This window comes from Schistocerca gregaria, chromosome 2 (genome assembly GCF_023897955.1).
Source record: "Schistocerca gregaria isolate iqSchGreg1 chromosome 2, iqSchGreg1.2, whole genome shotgun sequence".
Classification (NCBI taxonomy): Eukaryota; Metazoa; Arthropoda; class Insecta; order Orthoptera; family Acrididae; genus Schistocerca; species Schistocerca gregaria.
In genome coordinates, this window is record NC_064921.1 from 733,313,306 (window position 1) to 733,335,328 (window position 22,023).

The following is a 22,023-nucleotide window of genomic DNA, read 5'->3' on the forward strand; positions in this document are numbered from 1 at the left end:
AAATGTTAGAAAATAAAAATTTCCACCAATACAAAATTTCTCCATTGACCCACACAGACCAAAATGCACTATGTCCAAGATGTTTTCAAGAACACTTTTCGCTAGTTTTGCTGACTTTCCATGATGCATGACTCTCAGGAATCATTGACACAATGTCCTCATTTAATCGCATTGAGACCTTTTTGAACTTCTGCATACTTCTGTAGTTCATATGTCACAGACTATGATATCATGGCAGCACATTAAATTTTAGGTACTACCTTTTTTATTTCACCTTTTTTCAGGCAACTGATCCATTCTTAGCTGATGCTTTGCCAATTAGTTCACCTCCCACATCATAGGTGAATCCATCCTTTTTGTTTTTTATACTTTTGCTTACAATTTTATTAACTGAAAGCAAAATCAAAGCTGAATTTGGGTTGTGAATGACGTCACATGCTTCTTCTTATGTCGTTTCATCACCCACATAGGAACTTAGGTAACACTTTTAGAATTCTCTGCTACTACGCTATCATCTCCCAGATTGACCACTAAACTATTGCATGGCTTGGCGCTATGAAGCTTCCCTGCATCATTGGTGATATGAGTCGAGACACCAAAATCTAAATACCACATCCCCCATACTTGAGAATGTTTAGAATTGCTACAAGAATGGCTTTTTTGTGCTTAACTATTTACGAGTTACATTTTCTTTTCCCTTATTTTTTCATGAGCTTCCTCCTTTTTCACACTTGCTAGAACAATATTTAGCAATATCATTCGGTTTATTTCACTTATACCATTCAATAATCATTTTTTATTGATTTGAAGCTAATGAAATATTTCGCTTCTCACCATATGGTTTCTGGTTCAGACTTTCTACAATCAAAGTAGATGAGATAATGATTTTAAAAATAAAGATAATACCTGTGCAACATTGTTGGACCTCAGGAAAGCTTTCTATATGGTCTCCCACAATATTTTCATAAAAAACTCTACCAATAATGGGTAAGAGAGAAAGCTCTATATTTAATACAGTCTTAATAGGACAATAGAAAACAGTTACTTAATGCTAATAATCGAAAGTCAGAACGTCTTCCAGTTGTAAAGAGTGTTCCTCCAGGATCTATTCTTGCACTCTTCCTTTCATTATGTATGTAACTGATTTACCCACAGTGGTACCATATGATGCAGTGCTATAAACAGATGACACAATGCTCATCGCATGTGATACCAACCTTGGTTTGAGGCAAATATACTGCAGAAGAATGATAGTAAAACTGAAGACATTGTATTCTGTCTGAATGCTACCAGTCGTTATAACAAAACAGCTAAATTATTAGAATTTCAAATAGTGCAAAAGCTCAGCTGGAATGTCCACATGGGGAAATTCTATTGGAGAGTAGCACAAATCATCTATCTACTATACTAGGTGAGGAGCACTTTAAGTAAAGAACTTCCATTACATGTATGTTTTGCAACCATCCACTCTCACCTAAGTTATGGGATACTATTATGGAGTAAGCCTGTAGGGTAAAAGGTAGCATTTAAATGCCAAACGAAAGCTGTAGGGTGAATGCAGGACTTAATCCACATGAATTAAGTCCAGATTATTTTAAGCAACTAAATATAATGACAGTGCCTAGCCTGGATGTTTACAACTGTTTTGTCTTTGTTAGAGAATCTAAGGAAATTTCAGCTAAGACAGATAATTCATGACCAAATCACAAGACACTTAACTAATGTGTCATACACCAAGCTGACAAAGACCTTTAACAGGAACAAATACCTTCATGTTCTCTATTTCAACAAATTGCCTGAGCATCCCTATGCAGTGTTCCTATTTAGATTTAAACCTAATCTTTTGATATTGATCAAAAGTAGACAAATTTACTCTGATCAAGAGTTCCTTGAATGTGTGAGAAATGACCCGCATTTATCATGAGAATGAACTACAAGTTGACAACAAACTTTGATTTGCAATGCTGTGTAACTATTTTATTACTGTTTCATGCACTTATTGTTGTTTGTCTGTTTAATTATTTATTATCTTTGTCATTCACTTAATAATGTTCTTCACTTATCTATTAATTGCTCAGTTAGGAAACATTTTGCTGTTTTTGTCACATACTTAAACACGTTGTGTTTATTTTGCATTGTTTTGTTTTACTTCTTGACATTTGCCCAAGTTTGGATTATTATAATTGTTCTTATTTTTATGTTAACTTTGACAACACCGATTGCATGTAAAAATGCTCAAAGGTGAAGTAAAACATTTTATTTGTTTATTTACATATAAAACTGATTCTTCATTTCCATCTGCATCTTCAGGTATGGCATATTGTACTAGTTTTAATTTAATAGAATCTCCCATGATACGCGTGCCTCTGTTTTCAAGTGCTATAATCTTAGGTTGATAATGTTCAGGCGATCTAGTTGAGGATCAAACTTTCTATCCAGTTTCTGCTCACCAAGAACTTAATTTTAGTTAACTTGAGCATGGGCGATATGATCCGATCACAATAGTCGTCTACTGACTTTCATTCAACTACTTTGCTTGTGCTTAATGTTCTAATCAAGTCTACTCGACATGTGAGCCCAGAGACTTTAAATTATTTTTCTGGAGCCATCCAGTCTTCTCTTGTCGTCTTTGTGTCCCCTTACGTCCCTTCAGAGGGAGTAATTTTTATTGTCTTCCAAGAGTACACTCCAGGAATGTGCTTTTGTGTTTCATTCCATCCTAGAATCGTCAACTTTCTTCAAATCCAGAGGAGAATGTTCTATCTACAGTTCGTCAGAGACAAAAATACCTCTTCATGTCAAATTTCGTTGGCGAATAATTTTCTCAGTCTATCAGTTTTTCAACTAACGGCGCCGAAAGTCCAAATTCGGTTGTACCACTCAGATTTAGGTCTAATGAAAAAATTACTGGCCATCTGCTTGAGCAGAAAATCAATCGATGAAAATGTTAATAAAAAGAAATAACAATAGGCACTTACAATGTAGACCTATTCAGTTTTTTCTGGTTCTGTTCCATTCAGATAACTTAATTTTTTACTCCTTTTTGTTCTTTTTTTTAACATTAGATGTCCACTTTGTTATTTTGGGAATGTGCTGGTAGACTGCCAAGTTCAGGTATTCGGGCATCTCTTCTCTTTCCTTATGAGTTAAGGTGTAATACTATTTATTAACGTTACAATATTAGGGAAATTAATAGGATAGTAGTTTAATTCATCTGGAAGGCCAATTCTCGTCTTTCAAGATATCTTCATTACTACAAATCTATTTAATTCAAGTGTATCTGTCAAATGGGTCCATTCAGGAGGGTCGTCATCTGTCTGCTGAAATGTACTCATTCTCGAAACTCTACGTGAGTCTCATTGGAAACTGGCTGAGTATGTGGCACTTCTCTGAATATAGTTACTGTAATCTTCAATGATTTGTTAAGTCTCATTGGTTCAGTAAACCGATCTTTTAAATAAGTAGTATTTATCCACGTAGCAATTTGCAATTTTTTTTATTGATATGGTTCTTGTAACCAACAAACGTATTTATATACAGCATATATTTGCTGTGTGATACTGTGCAGTTTATGCCACACGACGAGTTAGAGATAATACTTCTTCATTTGTGTTACAGACACAGCATGTGTCATCCCGCTTTCTCACTGGCCAATGTTGCTTAGAAGTGCGATCGGCTCGTAGTATCTCACTCTACATTTTAGGCCTTGATGTCATCTCTTTCCGATATTTTATGTTCTTCTTCTTTCTTCTCCGTTTTGTAAGGGACTCAGAGCTCTCGTGACGATCTCACATGTTATCACAAAAAATTTATATCTTGTGCTAACTCCTGCCAATCCACATGTCATGTGACCGAAAAAAATCGTTGTAAATCAGAATATAACAATAAGTGTGAAAACCGAACCTTAGCTTAAAAAGGTTGGCTTTATTTCTTAAGTGTGTAGCGTGTAGAAAAGTTTCACCAACCTGTAGCTGGTCGTGTAGCAAGAGATTAAGCAAGAACTTAGCACTAAGAGATTTGCATTTCTTATTTCCTAGACTGCTCCAGTTAATCATTCATATTTTCCCTCAAAGTGCTTTAAAACTCTAGACTGTTAATATCGGCCTATAACCAGCATTGTGGGAATACCGTCGTTTACTGCAGAATGTGAGCCATAATTAAAAGTGTCACGGTACATTTTGATTTTCTACCTACATACGACCTCCTTTGTCATGTGTATTTGCCAAACCACCTCTAATCAAAGATACTTTCGTAACTTTCTTGATTGGATCATTAGTATTTAATTCATATATAAATGAGGACTGCTTTGTAATTTTATTTGGAATTCCAATCTTCTATCGACGTAGTTCTTTACGTCGACTTTCATAAAAGTGGTAAATTTTCTGCCACGAACACAGCGTTTGTCAGTTGTTCTCGATTTTGTAACGTTGGAAGTCCGTTCACCTCTCTGAAACGACCCCACCAAAGTCTAATTGAATCCGGTAACGTGGTACGCATGCGTCTCAGATCTTCTGGCGAGAGTACCCATTTTGGTCACACGTGAGTATAGTTCCACTATTCAAAATTGTACGTGCGGTTAAGTAGTTATTTTCTTGCTGAAATTTTAACTGTAGTAAGAGAACTGCCTGTTGGCCTTGTGCATTTAATTCGCCGTAGTTTTTTTACACGTGCTATTCGGCCATACTGTTTAAGTCTGCTAGTTGACATTGCACGTTATCTGTAGATGTGCACCGCCATGTTGGATTTACTTTACTGAAAATAACTGTCTTCTCATAGTAGTTGGAATAGTGAGTTGTTAAATGTTCAAGTTTTATCATCACTTTCTTTCGACATACGAAGAGAGTGTGTACCCGCATGCTTGCTACTTTGCACAGTGTTCGTGAAGTGTTTCTCCACTGTTATATTGCTATCCCATTTGGTTTAACAGTCCAAGAAGGTACTAGAATGAATTCTCATTCTGTAGTAGATAACAAAGACACTCGGTGCTACTTTGTGTACTCGTATTGGTAATTTCAGCGTGGCCAACGAGGATAGAAAATGTGACACATGGTGGACATGTGCTAGTTTTGCTGCGAAGGGGTGTTGTATATATTATTGTTGTCCGAAGGCCGTATGTAGGAAGTTAGATGGAAGTAGAGCTCTGTGCATTAACTATGCACTGTGTAGAATAAGTTGCTAGGGCGTCAGTATAGTTACTTAGAACAGAATTTTTTTTTTCCTTGAACGTTTTATACGTTCCAGCTGCTTTCAGTAATTTGACTGTACAGTAGTTCGTGTATATGTTTTGAAGACTTCTAGGAAACGTAACTCCACAAATTGTTTGACCACGTTTCGTGAACTAGGTTTGTGCACAGGTGTAAAAATTGTGCGTGAAGGAGTTGTATATTTTGTATGTAGTACTTAATGTGCGAAGTAAGTTAGGATTATCTGAAGGTTGTTTAATGTTCGTTTTGTGTTTTTGCAGACACTAATCAAAAACAATGGCTGATATTGAAGACACTCATTTTGAAACTGGAGATTCAGGAGCATCTGTAACATATCCTATGCAATGCTCAGCTCTTCGAAAGAATGGTTTTGTAATGCTTAAGGTATGGGATATGATGTAGGACCTAGAAAACATTAAATGTTAACTTATTTTGTGCTTAGAATTGTGTAGATGATTTACTAATTACATTGTTTCAGTCTCGTCCATGCAAGATAGTTGAAATGTCTACTTCAAAGACTGGTAAACACGGACATGCTAAAGTTCATCTTGTTGGTATAGATATATTTAATGCCAAGAAGTATGAAGATATATGTCCATCTACTCATAATATGGATGTGCCTTTTGTTAAGAGAGAGGATTATCAGGCAAGTGTAGCTCGGCTTATGTGCTATGTATTTGTGTGAAAGTGTAAGTAATAATTGACAGGTAGAAAATACTTTGACGAGATAGTTCATATTCTTCTGATAAGACTGTGATTAGGTGCTTAGGTGTAACAGTTTGTCAGCTTCTGGTTTGTGGTCGTTAATATTAAAACTAAAATTGTGTGGTTTGTGTGCCTGACAAGTTTTAAATTCGAGCCTAGAGTCACTGGATAGTCATTATGGCTGTTTGGTGCTAGAGGATCTCGTAAAATAAAGCTCTTCTATGCCCTTAATGAGCAGTATGTTCTTTTAAGGTACCTTGAAGAGAGACAGCTTCATTTTGAATTCAGTTTGGAATGGGATAAGATTAGTAAAAGTACTGCCTGTTCTAATCACCACTTTGATATGTAAACAGGCAGGACATGCTTCATGGTCAGGTACTTGTTAAATGGAACTTAAAAAATGTAAATTAATGTCACTGGTTTTGAACTTTCCAGCTTACAGACATTTCAGATGATGGGTACCTCTGTCTGATGGCTGACAATGGAGAATTGCGTGAAGACTTAAAAATTCCTGAAGGGGAGTTGGGTGCACAGCTTAGAGCTGATTTTGATGCTGGAAAAGAACTACTGGTATGTTGTTTACTTAATTACTGTTTACTACCAATGTAGAAAGAATGGGCTGAAGTTAGATATTGGACCCTTTTCATTGTGGTGACACTGATTTTTGTAGCAATCCCTGAAGTCTGGAGTAGGTTGGAAGGTCAGAATTTGAGTTGAGAGAACAAATATAAAAAATTGGTTGCAGTAGCCGACTGGCAATGAAGCCTAATTATTGCTATTTACTTCTGTGCCATAATGAAAAAGGGGTTCCAATATATAACTTCTGTAAAATTGTGGATGGAATTGGATGACTCTACACTCTAAACAGAATTGGCAGCAATGTTCAGGCATGTAGAAGTGACAGGAGTAGCTGAACTGAGGCTGGTGCTTGTCATCTTGGCTTTAGACTGATAATCAAAAACCTGTGGAAAATTTCTTCCAAACATGTCTTTAACAAGTGACCCTTTGGTTCATACAGGTGATCAATCCTCTGGACATATTAATGATCCTCTGCTAAACATTGATTTTAATGTATGTAAGCTAATGTTTTATTTATTGGTGTTGCTTCTTAAAATGGAATCTGTAGATTTGCTTATAGTAAATATTTTGCTGAGAGCTTATTAAAAAGTTCTTAAATGCAGCTTTACTATTGAAGATTCTTAAGATCCATAAAGTTCTAAAAATTGTATCTACAACATTTTGTGGCTTGTCATTTGGCAGTCACTTATAGGTTCGAGCCTAGAGTCACTGGATAGTCATTATGGCTGTTTGGTGCTAGAGGATCTCGTACAGTAAAGCTCTTCTATGCCCTTAATGAACAGTGTGTTCTTTTAAGGTACCTTGAAGAGGTACACTTCCAGTAGAGATTTACTTAATGTGGTTTTAAAAAGTTGTCCATTCTGAAGTATTTTCTTTGTTACAGTGCACTGTGTTGAAATCCTGTGGCGAAGAATGTGTGATTGCCATTAAAACTAATACAGCATTGGACAAATAATTAAAGGCTGTGGATCATGGAAGGAAAGCGATGGTTAATGCTATGTGTACTATCAGGGCATTTGTTGGGCGTGGTATTGTCACTGTTCCATACGCTAAAACAATTTACTCCAAAATTAATGTAGCTATTGGACTCATGTTATCAAAGCTTGTTTAATTTTGTGATTACCCCCTGGTGTAATAAGCATTATGTTGAAATAAATTTCATGATATTTGTTATAAAAGATTTTACAAGCTACAGGCCTCAGTCCTGAAGAATTGTAACTTGATATCACTGTACTGCTGCAATTCCATTCCATAGTTACTGCCCTGCTATCAAGGATTATTGAATACATTGAAATGTGCTTTTAACCTTGAGGCCCCATTGTGAACTCGTTTTCTCGAGTATGGAGTAGTAGCAAATGTTAACTCGCTTTAACAGTACAAATTGGTAATTTGTTAATAAGATATCCACAAGCTTAGTTGAACAGACATTGCTGTGAAAGAGTAAGGGAACAGTGAAGGGACAGTTCATTTATTTGGAATACAAATTCTATGCATCTGCATACCAACACATTTTGTGCAGCAATCTATTGTGCATCACATAATCCCTTTCTGAAACTGAATAAAACATTTCATAACATTTTAAATCTGCTTTCAACATTAGTGTATTCAACATGCTGGAGTTGAGAAAAATAACAAGCATTCCTGTCATGAATTTGGAAAACAAATCAGGTGATGAATAAAATGGACATTGAATCTTCAGAATCTTTTTATTCATAGCTCAGTTAACCCAAGCTAATATCAATAAGCTTTTGTTTGCTGTTATTGCTGATTACTTTTAAAAAGAATTTGTTTTACTCAAATTTTGACTATGTTAATGTAGCCTTTTGCTTAGTTCAGTTTCACAGTGAATTACAAATAGTTAGGGTGTACATAATGGATGTGCAATCAATAGCCTACATATTTGTGTGCATTTTGTCAAGCACAAATTTAGCTAAATACTTAACTTAGACCTCGTTCGTTTAAATTTCTACCATCTTGAGGCTCAAACTATTCGGCACTCTGCAGTGCATAACATTTCAGTAATTTTTCAAGATCCTTTTCTTGTTTGTGAGGGAAGTTATTTTGATATTTCATTGTAATGAGTTGTGAAGTATTATACAGCTAGGGAAATATCTGCCACTTTATAATTTATTCCTGAGATTGCCAATTTTATTTGTAATCAATCTGTGTTATAAATATTGTGTACCAGGTGCTCGTAAATTTGTAATTAAACTTTTACTCAGATTGTTGACGAGAATTTCACAATAAAGTTTTCTTACTATAGTTGAAAGTGCACTTATTTTGAGTTTTTAGAATAAATCTGATGTACAGGTATTTGATCATATAAATGTATAAAAAATTGTTGAAAGGGAATGGTATCCAAACTGTATCAGAAATTTTCTGGAAATTAAATTTGAATTAACAGGCTATCTATGACAGTCTCAGGATGTTTTTCTGGGTATAAAATACTTAGAAAGAAAAATTCTGGAAGTGTAAATATCTTACAAATTTTTCAGCACTATGTGTAAAGCTGAATGAACATAATTCAGTTGGGTAAAGGTTGGTGGCTACATTACACTTGAAAATGTGTTGACCGTTTTAACTTGTGCAAAAAAATTACTTGGTTCTGTCATAGGGAGGTTTCTATTGTTGAGTGATGGGCAACGAGGACTGTCTAGAAATTCTGTATAGTAAACATTTGATCATGTAATGCTTGATGTTTAATATAATAGAAGGTATAAAGTTTGTCCGACCTATTACTCAGAACTGAAAGTAAAACATTGATTTCATTAACCCATATATTGTGTGTCAAAGTAACATTGTATGGAAGGTTTCTGAAAATTTAATATTGCATAGTTACATATCTGGAATTAATGTAAAACAGATATGCTTCTAACATGAAATTTGTGGCAATAGTACACGGGACTAGACCTAGTTGTGGAATGGTTACCACAGCTAAATATTTGCTGTATGTACATAACTATATTTTAGTTCATGCCTTTTTGTTGCATCTTCATTAAGAGAAACTGAATTTTATAGTGTTTTGTGAAGATTTTTGGTTTGTCAAATTGGCAGTAAGCTGAGATGAAAAATGAACCTACTGAAAAATTTTAATTGATAATCAAAAGTATGTTTACTGATAAAATGCTTGGTCTTTACTGTTAAAGAATTTGGGATTCAGTTTTGCTCATAAGTGCCAACCAACTGGAGTTAACTTCACCTTTACTCCCAAATATGTAGTATACCTTAATTTGTACAAAGGTCTCTAAGGAAAATGATTCTGAGAGAATTTTAGGTATCTTGTGTAATTTGGCAAAATGAGGTAGAGAGGTGATGGAAGCAGAATTTGTTTGTGGTTTCATCTTATTTATGAGTGCAGTCACAAGTAAGTTGCCTATGTATTTCATATTGTACAGTTGTCATGAAATTATAAAACTTGTTGCAATTGGGCCACTGTAGGTTCACAATTCAAACCATCTTACTCAGTGGTACAAAGATGGCTACAGCTTTAGTCTTGTGAAAATAAAATGAGTCAACCTCTGTTAGGAAGAATGTGAAATCTCCAGAATTACTTTATTTTGTCAGTCTTTTCAGCAAAGATTTGCAGACTTGTCAGCATTGTTTTGCAAATTGTAGTAGCAAGATTTGAAACAAATGAATAGGTCACTGTCAAAGTGAATGCCCTGGAAGTTTTGTTTGGATACTGCAACATATTCAAAATTTGCTGAGCTAAAAAATGCAATGGTGTGTAAACATTCTTGTGTACCTCGTTGCAGTATTCTTGTGTTCATACTTGTACTCAGCTCTCAGGTGACTGGACCATCCTTTACATAAAATATTACCTGGCTTTGAAGGTATTTTAACAGAGCACCACAAGGCTGCTGGCAGACAGAGGTTTATGCCTGATGCCTTGTGCCTGTTGGTGGCTGCATGCTCAGTATTCAATGCTGTGCTGTGGATTTTTATTTGTTGTTAGTGTTGACATTGGTGTCCAGGAAATTGGGTACAATTTTTTGTTCAGGATGAACTCCTCTTTTGCAACTTGCAATGCACAATCAAGATTGTCGTTAATAGTGCAATCAATGTGTCAAGTTTTACCATATGTCAGCTTAATATTCAACAATTAAGATTGCTATATAGTTACTATTGAAATATTTTGTGGGCTGTTTAGAAGTGGTAAAGTATGTTAACTCCTTGCAGCTGTACTGGAGTAGGTTTAAGCCGTTATTAGCTCAGTGTGTTCTTAGTGATGTGACGTCCACAACACAATTACTATTGTAATTGCAGATACTGGGGTATTTCAGAAGTTGCTTGGATGTAATATTGCTTGTCATTGCACTGTAACATACAAAGATTGTACTGTATTGAGAAATTTGGCTTAAATTTCTTGCTTGGAAATTTAGTAGGGTTAAAGCACACAACTAGTTTGAATATTTAAGAAATCACTTGTTATAACAGACGAAGATTTTCTCCTAACAGAGCTAAAGACAAGACTACCTGTAGCATTTATTCAGGCACATCATCCAATTTTTTTTACCCTCTGTGCTTTTTTATTGTGGTGGTCTGTAGTTGAAATGTAGATTGTAGCTGACTGTGTACTATATTGATATACAAAATTTGTGTGGCTGCTAGAACTCTTTTGACCTCTAAATATTACTTTTGTCTGTTGGTGTTAAACGATTTGACCACCAAAGCAAGAGCCTTCAGTTATTGAAAATGTAAGTCATCATCGGATGTATTATGAATAAAAATTGGGAACATGTACTTTAGATTCTTCTATCCCTTGTTGGCTGACAGTTTCAATAAACAGTGTAATCATCTACTCCTGAGACCAGTTTTGTTAGTTTTTTATGGGTTGTCAAACATGTTTGCAGATTTGTACTTAACTCAGGAACTGTGGAAGAGAGAGAATAGGATAACAGGTAGTTGGATGACAATAGCACTAGAGAACTCAAAGGGAGAATATCTGCATGTGTTAAATTTTTTATGTGCAGATGACAATTATCTTAGTAACAGATGCAGCTAGTAATTTATCTTCTGTAGAGTGATACAGTAGCCATCGAAGATCCCCAAGCCACACATGTTATTAATACTGCGTCAAAACTGCAGAGGTATGGAAAATTAGTATCGAGAAACATGTCCATGTCACAAATGTTGTTAGTAGTGTATATCACTGACTGCAGAAAAACATATGCTGCAAAACATAGCAGGTGAGCTTATAGTTCCATTCCTGTCTTGTTTATGCAGTTTATCATCAAGCAAACATAACATTAAATTATGACAGTGAAGCAAAGAATGGGTGCACCTGTAAGCTATCAGATAATCTATTGCTCTTATGGAATTACATTTTTCTGGAGTGTGTTAGCTTTATCTCCAATAAGGACAGAAACTTAAGCAATGAATTAAAATTTGCACCATGGCTGGGACTTGAACCTGGTCTCCTCTCCCATGTTAAAAGTCCTAGCTGTGGGTCAAATTTTAAGAGGGTGGTTTTAGAAAAGATCTTACCTCACTTAAGCTTTTTTAATTTTTCAATGTAGTCTCCTTGTAGATTAATGCACTTGGCCCAACGACGTTCCAGTGCCATGATCCCATCTCACAAATGGGTTTCCTCCAGACCTGCAAAATAGTTGTCAACTCCAGCTATCAATTCTTCATTTGAACTGAATCTTCATCCACCAAGAAAAATTTTCAGTTTTGGGGAGAGATGGAAGTCTGACGGAGCCATATCAGGTGAATAAAACGGGTGTGGCATTGTCTTGATGGAAGATGACTTTCTTCCTTTCTAAAGCTGGCCTTTTTTCATGTATCTATTGTTGCAATTTGTCCAGGACATTAGCATTGTATTCTCCAGTAAATTTGCCGAGTTTGGAGATTATCTACAAACAGAATCCCCTCCACATTCCAGAGCACTGATGCTATGACCTTGCCTGCCGAAGGAATTGTCTTTTGTGGGAGAGATTCACATTATTTTCATTGCTTTGACTGTTTTGTCTCTCGGGTGTAATAGTTCACCCGTTTCATCTGTGACAACAAACTCTTCCAAAAAAATCTTGCTCGTTTCTCCTAAAACGGGCCAAACACTGTTCTGATACGTTCATTCCCTTGTGTTTTTGATCCAGTGTCAAGAGTCGTGTCACCCTTGCAGATAAGTTTTTCATTTCTAATTCTTCTGCTAAAATGTGATGTACTCTTTCATATAACATCTGGCAAGTGTGAGCAGTTTCATGCACTTTAAATCGGCGGTCCTCCAGGACCCTACAGTGCACTTTCGCAATGATTTCTGGAGTAGTGACACATCTTGGCCAACCACTGAACAGATCATCATCTAAGCTCTCCCAACCAAATTTAAATTCATTTGTCCACTTGGTAACAGTTGAATGTGAAGGAGCACAGTCCCCCAGTGTATTCTGGAAACTGGCATGAATGTCCTTTGCTTTCATACCTTTCTTTACGAAGTACTTAATCGCTGCTTGAGTCTTACTTGTGAAGGTTTCAGGTTTTGCAAAATTTGAAGATAACCTTATGAATTAAGCCATGTGTGGTCTACGACTGACTCAGCATGAAATTGCAGGGAGCTACACATATGGACTTGCTGGATGTTCTCAAATTTTTGGCAAGGAGCAGAAAAGCAGTTGTGTACCAATGCAAAGCACTTCTTGTGATGAGAGTAGTACATCACTGTGCTTTTAACAGTTTTGTAATGTATCTCAGCTCTAGATAGTCATCAACGTACTTATGTTGGAAACAGTGTGGCAACATAGTTATCACCTTGGACTTATATTTAGGATGACTTGGTCACTGATGTTTCCATACGTTTCCAGTGTTGCTATGAACAAATCGTATGATGGTTCATTAACACATCTACTGCCATGTGATCGCTGGCACCTGTGGCTGTGGCCTGGTCTAATGTTTTGGGGAAACATTTATCACTGTGTGTGGCAGTCAATGTGTTAAATGTACATATCTGAATTTCTTTCCTGTCTTAAATCCTACGTTGTGATCTGCTCATGGAGCCTTGCCAGTGACTGGTAATTTCACAGAAATTTTGTTCAATTGGGAACCACAGTTTCCTGCTGTAAAGTACCCACTTACATCAGGTGCCTTTGAAATCTAAACTTAGATGCAGTCACAAGGCATTGACAAGACCTCTTGTCCTCACAACTGATATGTCCCTTCCAACTTGGGATCCCAGTGGCTTACTCTTCCTTCGCTACCTTCAACGGGTGCTCCTTTCTTCTTTTTTGATACAGGAATATAAAAGCTTCAAGAGGTAGGTCGGTTGTCATGACAGCTTGGCTTCAAATCCATCAACTCTTAAGAAAGGAGCAGGAACTGATGGTATCTCTGATTGCACCATAAAGCAATGTATTACGAACATTTCACTGCCTCTTGCAGATAGTCAATTCCCCATTTCTGAGAGGCACATTTTCAGACTTTAAAAATTGCTAAGTGGCCCCTGTTTTAAATCAAATATAGAAAACTGTAGATCAGTTGCCTTACTATAAGTCGGCTGTATACATGATTTAGACCTAAACACGGAGTCACAAACTAATACTTTTTTTGCAGATGATACAAGAGTTCTTATTACAGGAAACACCTCTGGCCAGCTATAAGCAGCTGTAAATGAAAGTGTGGCATTGCTAAATACGTGGTTTGAAGGGAATAAACTACTGATGAACACACAAAAACGACTTAAATGGTGATACATGTGACAATAAATTTCAACAAGATTTCACTTTCTCTGGAAACAAAGTTTTTAGGCATATGGCTTCAAAATAACTTCACATGGCATTCACATGTAAACAAAATAAATGAAGCAAAAAATAAAATATGTTTCAGTCTACTATTATCTCTGTTAAAGTGAGTATTACCACTGTCTGAAGTGGCTACTTTTTTCAGTTCCATAGCATCCTACTGTATGGAATTATATTTGGGGGTAATACACCTACCTCACTCATTTTCTTGTCCCAGAAAAGAACTGTAAAAGCAATGAAACATGCTTAACAAACAGATTCTTGTGAACCCCTCTTTTGAATGTCTTCAATCCCCCCAATTTCCCTGTATGTACGTACTAGAAATCTGCAAGTATGTTTGAATTAATTTAAAAGACATAAATGAAAATATTAATATCCGTGAGCATGATAAAAAAGCACTCAGTCTTCAGGCTACAAGTGGCCTACTGGGACTATCCGACTGCCGTGTCATCCTCTGAGGAGGATGCGGGTAGGAGGGGCGTGGGGTCAGCACACTGCTCTCCCAGTCGTTATGATGGTATTCTTGACCGAAGCTGCTACTATTCAGTCGAGTAGCTCCTCAATTGGCATCATGAGGCTGAGTGCACCCTGAAAAATGGCTGCTGGATGGTTACCCATCCAAGTGCCAGCCACGCCCAACAGCGCTTAACTTCGATGATCTCGCGGGAACCAGTGTATCCACTGTGACAAGGCCGTTGCCATGGGCACGATAAAGACTTCACATGTAGTTAGTAAGGACATCAGGTCACAAAACTTCTGCAGTTAACAGTGGTATACAGATTTACAGTAGTCTTCCACAAGAGGTAAAAATCAATTCATCGTTGACACACTTTTGTAAAACCCTGAGGATATTCTTATTAGATCATTGCTTATATCCAGTAGAAGAATTTTTAGAACATTTGAGTTACAAGAGGCTTGAAACATGACGACACAACTATGTAAGTAGAGCAAGCTCATTTGTGGGTAAAGCTAAATTTTATCTATCTACTGAAATGATGCTGTATTTTTACTATACTGTGTTGTGTTGTGTTGTGTTGCTGTTTTGTTTTGTGTGTGTTCTGTGTCCTACAATCAGAAAAGATTTTTTGGATGAATGAATAAATAAGTAAATAAATAAGAACACAGTCAGAATACATTTTAGGCATTTTATGATGTTGGCCCAACAGTCAAAGATTTTTTTATGGCGTTCTGCAATCATTCCTGAACCACTGATAGTTTTGGTAATACACAATGTGATCAAAAGTATCCCAACACATGGCTGAAAATGACTTACAAGTTCGTGGTGCCCTCCATCGGTAGTGTTGGAATTCAATATGGTGTTATCCTACCCTTAGTCTTGAGGACAGCTTCCACTCTTACAGGCCTATGTTCAATCACGTGCCGGAAGGTTTCTTGGGAAAAGGGAGCCCATTCTTGACGGAGTGCTGCACTAAGGAGGGGTATCCATGTTGGTCGCTGAGGCCTGGCACGAAGTCGGTGCTCCAAAACATCCCAAAGGTGGTCTATAGGATTCAGGTGCGGACTGTGCAGGCCAGTCCATTACTGGGATGTTATTGTCATGTAACCACTCCACCAAAGGCTGTGCAGTATGAACAGGTACTTGATCGTGTTGTAAGATGCTGTTACCATCCCTGAATTGCTCTTCAACAATGGGAAGCAAGAAGGTGCTTAAAACATCAGTGTAGGTTTGTGCTGTGATAGTGCCACACAAAACAACAATATGTATTAACGTACATATGTATTGTGACTGCAAATAAAAGTGCGATAGTGGTAAACAAAATTATTGTCATCCACACACTAAGGTGGCTTGCAGAGTACGATTGACACATGATGTCGAATGATTTGGGTACCACTTGTAATATTGGTTGAATTATTTTTAGCGACTCATTTAAGCTCTATAACATCAAACAGTTTGATATTAGAGGCAGCTGTGACTAGAGTTTTTTCCCCTGTCGATTCAGTGCACATGTCCTGTATAACATCTTGCTTGAATAAGACCTGAGATGGAATATAAACTTAAGTATTTACTTATTAATAAATTTGGTTTCACTAGACAAATTACTATTTAGAGCATTGTTAGTTTCTGTTTTCCGTAACCAAACTGAAATATATTGACAGTATTGCAGTTTCTGGAATTTTCACATTGAACATTTGTCATGTGGATCCTGGATGCAGCTCCCTTGTACAGCCTTTTGAATGAATGCAAAATGGTAGATGTATTATGGAAGGTGTTATAAAAATGCATGTAGACATTACTTTCAAACATATAGTTTATAAGGATTGTAAATGCTGAATATGATTAACTTTCCGAAAAGGAATAATTTTGTAGACTGTGGTGTTTATATAGAATTTTAAAATTTTATGTCACTTTGCTTGGATCCAACTTGAATCATGTTTTTAAGCTCACTGACACTGGACACACAATGTGCTGAGCCACCTGTACCTTCTTAGGAATGCAGAACAGCAGCAATTCTATGCATGAATTTGACAGATCCTTGGTAGGTTTCCAGAGGTATGTGGCACAAAATATCTATGCAATTCCCATACATTGCAGGCTGGAGTTTAAGGGGATGGTACCTGATAGTGTCTAAGTTGTGTTCTATAGGATTCAGGTCAGGCAAATGTGGTGGTTCAAGACATCAATGTAACTTAACTATCGTGTTCTTCAAACCACTGTAACACGATTCTGGCTTCATGACAGGCATATATTCTGGTGGAAGATACCATCACTGACAAAGAAGGTGGTCTGAACTATTGTTTACATAGTTTGCAGCTGTCATGGTGCATTCAGTTACTGTCACACGTCCCATGGAAGTCCAGGTGAATGTCCCCCGTACCTAACAGCACCCCTACAGGCCTGCGTCCATGGTGTGGTGAATGTATAGAGCAGCTGTTCACCTGGTTGATGCCATATCTGGACATTTCCATTGATCCGGTGTAAAAATAAACGTGACTCACCTGACCAACCAACATTTTTGCGCTGATGCTCCAATCTTGATGATCCTGTGCCCTAGGCAATTACAACTGACTTTGTCATTGGGTTAACGGGAAAACGTTTGCTGTGGAACCCCATGTTCGACAGTGAGTGCTGGTTCCAAAACACTTGTGCCAATACCACTCAATGCTGTGTCAATTGGTGCCACCTATCATGGTCTAGTGGCAGCGAAGCCACCAACCTCCATTTTCTTTGATGATGTTCAACACCTTGTTCATCTACTCACAGTTTTACTGGCCTTGAACCACTTTCCATAGATTCTTACTACAGTAGCAAGCAAACAGCTGACTAGCTTCACTACTTCTGAGAAGTTTGTTCCCAGGTTCTCAGCCATAACAGTGTGCCCTTTGTCAAACTCGTATCTGTTAGTAGATATCCGCTTTTGCAGTCCGTATTGTTGCTGGAATGGTTTCTCATTCATCTCAGATCATCTTATATACTTACTTTACTGTGTCACATTCCCAAAAATTTCACAAGGTGGCATTCAACCTTATGGGGGTGGTGGGTGCAATGTTTTGTTGGCTCATTAGTTGGGGGGGGGGGGGGGGGGGGAGTGAGTGAAGAAGGAAGAGAACAAGCAGAAGAATAGTAGCATCATGCAGGCTTAATTGTAAACTCATTATTTTTGGGGGCTTTGATAGTGATTATCTGTTTGAAACTGGTTAGGAAATGTTAGAGTTGGTGATGTCCAACTTCGATGATGTGAGGACAGAGAGTTTGTTTTTGAGCTGAGAACTGCAGTGTGGTTTGTGACTCTGTGACAACAACATGTATTTTGTGTATCTCTTTCATGTAGTGCTATATAGTCTTTTGTGTTGTTACTGTTTCTCCATGTTTTGTAGTAGGGTAAACTGAGTAACTGCAGTGGTGATCTTGTATTATAGAAAATGTTTCTTCTGCATTGCCTAACATACCATGCTGCCATGACAATGAAAGACTTAACAGTCACTACAACACCACCTTACTTTCAGACAAAAAGACCAGCATCAATACAATTACAATTCCCCTGTTTTGCCAATGTTTTTATTGCAGATGGGCAGTTCGGTTACATCATAAACAACTATAACAACTTTTTATTTTTCAGCTATAGGGCATGTGCAATGACAAAGACAAGTTAAACCTTATCTTCACTGACATGGATCAAGGACTGGTTAAATGGTGCAAGACTTAGTATCAAAACCAATCTCCAAGCAATCGTAACAGAATTTTAAAGATACTTTAATATAGCACCTTTTAGTATCTAAGCAGGGGTGCCACAGGTTCTGGAAATCGGGGAACTTCAAACATGTCAGGGAAATTTGAAAAAAAAAAAAAAAAAAAAAAAACAGAAAAATCTCGTTTTTGTCTCAGTAGATGAAATGATTTGTTTACTGAGGTGTCGTTCATCATCGCTTGGTGGGTGCAGCTGAGTACATGTGCACTTCCCTACTCCCTCATTACTACTGCTTCTTTCCTTACTACCACTTCCGTCAACTTGCAGTCAGTGCTGCCACCACTTCTTGGTGCTACCCTAGCAGCTGCCGACGAGAGGTATGAGGAGTAGTTTGTTTGGATCTGATACTTAGAGACTGTAGATACACCAGCTGGATGCAGCAGTCATGTGTGCGTGAGTTGTGTCTGAGTGATTGTGTGAATGTGTGTGGTGCTGTCGTTTCCTGACAAAAGCTATGGCTGAAAATTTAGTTGTGAGAGTGCCATTGTCTTTTCTATGTGTCTGTCTGTGGCTCAGCAATCATCTTCACTGGGAGTTGGTATCTATACTCATTATTGTTGATTCTCAGAGTGTTTGAACAAGTTATCTGTTGCATGGATTGATCATTGTGGTCTCATTTCATCAACATGTTTTCTGTGGCTTGTGAATAGGTGGTCGCATGAGCAGACTTCTGTGATGGGCCAAAACGCAGGCCGTTTCTGTGGGTATCTGTAATGGATCGGGCCTACTGGTCTAAATCCATTCAGTTCCCACTAATGTGCAGGCCATGCCCATTGGATCTAGTTTCACCAATGTGCCCACAGGCTGGGTCTGTTTCTGTGTGGTGTAATGCAGTGGTTTTCACGGTTTGGCCCCAGGGCTACAGTGTTTCTCAGCAGGCCAAAGGCCACGGGCGATGGATTTCAGGAATTGTGACTGTCTCATCGCAAGTATGTTATACAGTGTGACATTTTATAGCCATTTTATTTGTAGTAGTACATTTTGGCATTTCAAAAGTAGTTTATATGTTAGAAAGTATGGACAATAAGAAGGAGAAAATAGTGTCAGTCACGTGCAAGTTTGTACGCTTTGTACTCATATATTTCTCAAAAGAAAAATCACAAAATCCCTGTAAGACAATCCATATAACATAGTGGGTAATAACCAGCAATAATGAACATAGAAGAATCAATGTTTTATTGACAATCACATGCAGTGTCGGTTTACACAATTCTTCTGCACCTTATAAACTTCTTTCAAGAGGCCTACTTTTTTCTGAGGTTATTTCTGAAATCAGTGAAGGAATTTTAAATCTTCTTGCGACTTCAAGAAAATGGATATTTTTGTCACCAAATGTGTTTGTTTCATTGAAATAAAGAACATCAGTGGTCTTAATGAAACATATATACCATTTGGCTTGCTTTCTCCATTTAAAAACACTTCATTATAAAAGATGTTAAGTACTTATGATTTTTGCTCATATCAGGAAACTCCATCTGCTTGCAAGTTTTTAGATATTACCTCATTTGCGTTATTGTTTCTTGCACCATAGCTGCACTTACCCTTGATATCTCAAAATTTGTCACGAAAAAATGCTAAAACTTGTCTGGAAATCAGGGAATTCCACTTGGTGACATTTGTGCCAACCATGCTAAGGAGCAAAGTATCAACACATCCTAAATACACCGAAGAGCCAAAGAAACTGGTATACCTGCCTTATATCGTGTAGGACCCCCGTGAGCACATAGAAGTGCTGCAACATGACGTGACATGGACTCAACTAATGTATGAAGCAGTGCTGGAGGGATTTGATGCCACGAGTACTGCAGGGCTGTCCACAAATCCGTAAGAGTATGAGGGATGCAGATTTCAGGGTAAATTCTAGAGACACTCTTATGTCACCATCTGGAACACGTGATATTTTAAGGATGAGTGTGTGAGAGTGGAAATGTGTGTACTGCTCCACAGTTTATGTGTGTGCAGGACAGGCATGTGCTGCAAGAACACTAAAATTGTGGCGGTCTATCGGCGCTACCAAATGGAGGCCGCGCACCCCTTGGAAGCCGTGTGTCCAGTACAAGGAGTAATCAAGAGCTACTCTTTGTCAGTGAAATAGTAGTGATTGTTGGGAACAAACGAAATGTGTTTTATCTAGAGACTCATATACTCTGCTGTTTGACTTGCTAGGAGCAAGAACTGTTTTGGCAAGGGTTATTAAAACCAAAAGAGGCTGTAAAGGTATATGTTAAGTACTAAGGGTTCCAGATGTAGTTGATTTATGAGATTTAGAAGAACATGTGAAACTTTTGTAGTTGTCTTATTGTGAAGAAGAAAATATAAAGGAGTTGATATGAAAGTATTCTGAGAGCAATGAATCGTTTCAAAGGTAGAGTAGCAGTTCAGTAATATTTCCCTAACCAGCACATAATCTTCAGAGAAGAAACATTGTGAAGATCGACACAGCCGTCTGTCCTGAGAAGAAGATCGGCCGCACACAATACATTTAATCACCCGCGAGAGATGTGTGAGTCTTGCACCCCAGTACTACAGTCTCCGGTCATCAGGAAAATGTTAGAACACTGCAAGGCATCCCAGATATACACAATAATGTTAATGTGTGGGGAGTTTAATGGCCAGTGGAAGTGTTTAAACTCAGAAGAGTGTTACTGGAACCACTCTGTACCAATTCTGGATGTGTGTGGTGTTGCATTGTTCAGCTGGAATTTTCCAAGTCCATAGGAATGCACTATGAACATTGATGAGACGGGCTGTTTATGTACATGTCACTTGTCAAGAGTTGTATCTAGACATGTCAGGGCCCCCATATCACTCCAACTGCACACACCCTACACCATTACAGAGCCCCAACCATCTTGAACAGTCCCCTGGTGACATGCAGGATCCATGGATTCATGATGTTGTCTCCACACCTGTACATGTCTGTCCCCTTGATACATTTTGAAATTAGACTCGTCTGACCAGGCAACATGTTTCCAGTCATCAACAGTCCAATGTCAGTCTTGACAGGCCCAGGCAAGGTGTAAAGCTTCATGTTGTGCAGTCATCAAGGGCACATGAGTGGGCCTTCATCTCCGAAAGCCCATATCGATTTTGTTTCGTTGAATGGTTCACACACTGATGTTTGTTGATGGCCCAGTGTTCAAATCTGCAGCAATTTGTGGAAGGGTTGCACTTCTGTCATGTTGAACGATTCTCTTCGGTTGTCATTGGTCCCATCTTTGCAGGGTCTTTTACCAGTCACAGCAATGTGAGAGATTTGATGTTTTACTGGATTCCCAATATTTGTGGTACACAGGTGAAATGTATTGCTCGTGCACTGACTGTAACACCAGATTCAAACTCACTTAAATCTTGATAACCTGCCATTGTAGCAGCAGCAACCAATCTAACAACTGCACCAGACACTTTTCTTTTGTAGGCATTGGTGACCACAGTGTCTAATTCTGCCTGTTTACATATCTATGTATTTGAACACACCTGCCTATACCAGTTTCTTTGACGCTTCAACATAAAAAGACCATCAGAAATCAAAGCCCATCAGAATTATTACATCACCTTTATAACTTTGCAGGTCAGCACCTGTTTTCAGAA

The 22,023-nt window shown here is 37.7% G+C and overlaps 1 protein-coding gene across 3 annotated transcripts; it reads left to right on the forward strand.

The window, feature by feature from the left end:
- The first annotated feature begins 4,326 nt into the window (after nucleotides 1-4,326).
- On the forward strand, nucleotides 4,327-8,750 carry LOC126334871 (eukaryotic translation initiation factor 5A). 3 transcript variants are annotated; one of them, XM_049997568.1, is made up of 5 exons: nucleotides 4,327-4,539; nucleotides 5,465-5,588; nucleotides 5,683-5,850; nucleotides 6,345-6,479; nucleotides 7,372-8,750. In XM_049997568.1, the coding sequence occupies exons 2-5, from the start codon at nucleotides 5,481-5,483 to the stop codon at nucleotides 7,441-7,443; spliced, it is 483 nt and encodes a 160-aa protein (XP_049853525.1). In that variant the 5' UTR covers nucleotides 4,327-4,539; nucleotides 5,465-5,480; the 3' UTR covers nucleotides 7,444-8,750. The 3 variants fall into 3 exon arrangements, with proteins under 3 accessions (XP_049853525.1, XP_049853526.1, XP_049853527.1); XM_049997569.1 differs by having other exon boundaries at nucleotides 4,536-4,936; XM_049997570.1 differs by having other exon boundaries at nucleotides 4,536-4,787.
- Nucleotides 8,751-22,023: the final 13,273 nt, after the last annotated feature.

Coding starts and splice junctions, on each gene's coding strand:
- LOC126334871 (XM_049997568.1), top strand. CDS start 5,481: ATGGCTGATATTGAAGACACTCATTTTGAAACTGGAGATTCAGGAGCA. Junction 5,589..5,682: donor ATGGTTTTGTAATGCTTAAG/GTATGGGATATG, acceptor ACATTGTTTCAG/TCTCGTCCATGCAAGATAGT. Junction 6,480..7,371: donor ATGCTGGAAAAGAACTACTG/GTATGTTGTTTA, acceptor TCTTTGTTACAG/TGCACTGTGTTGAAATCCTG.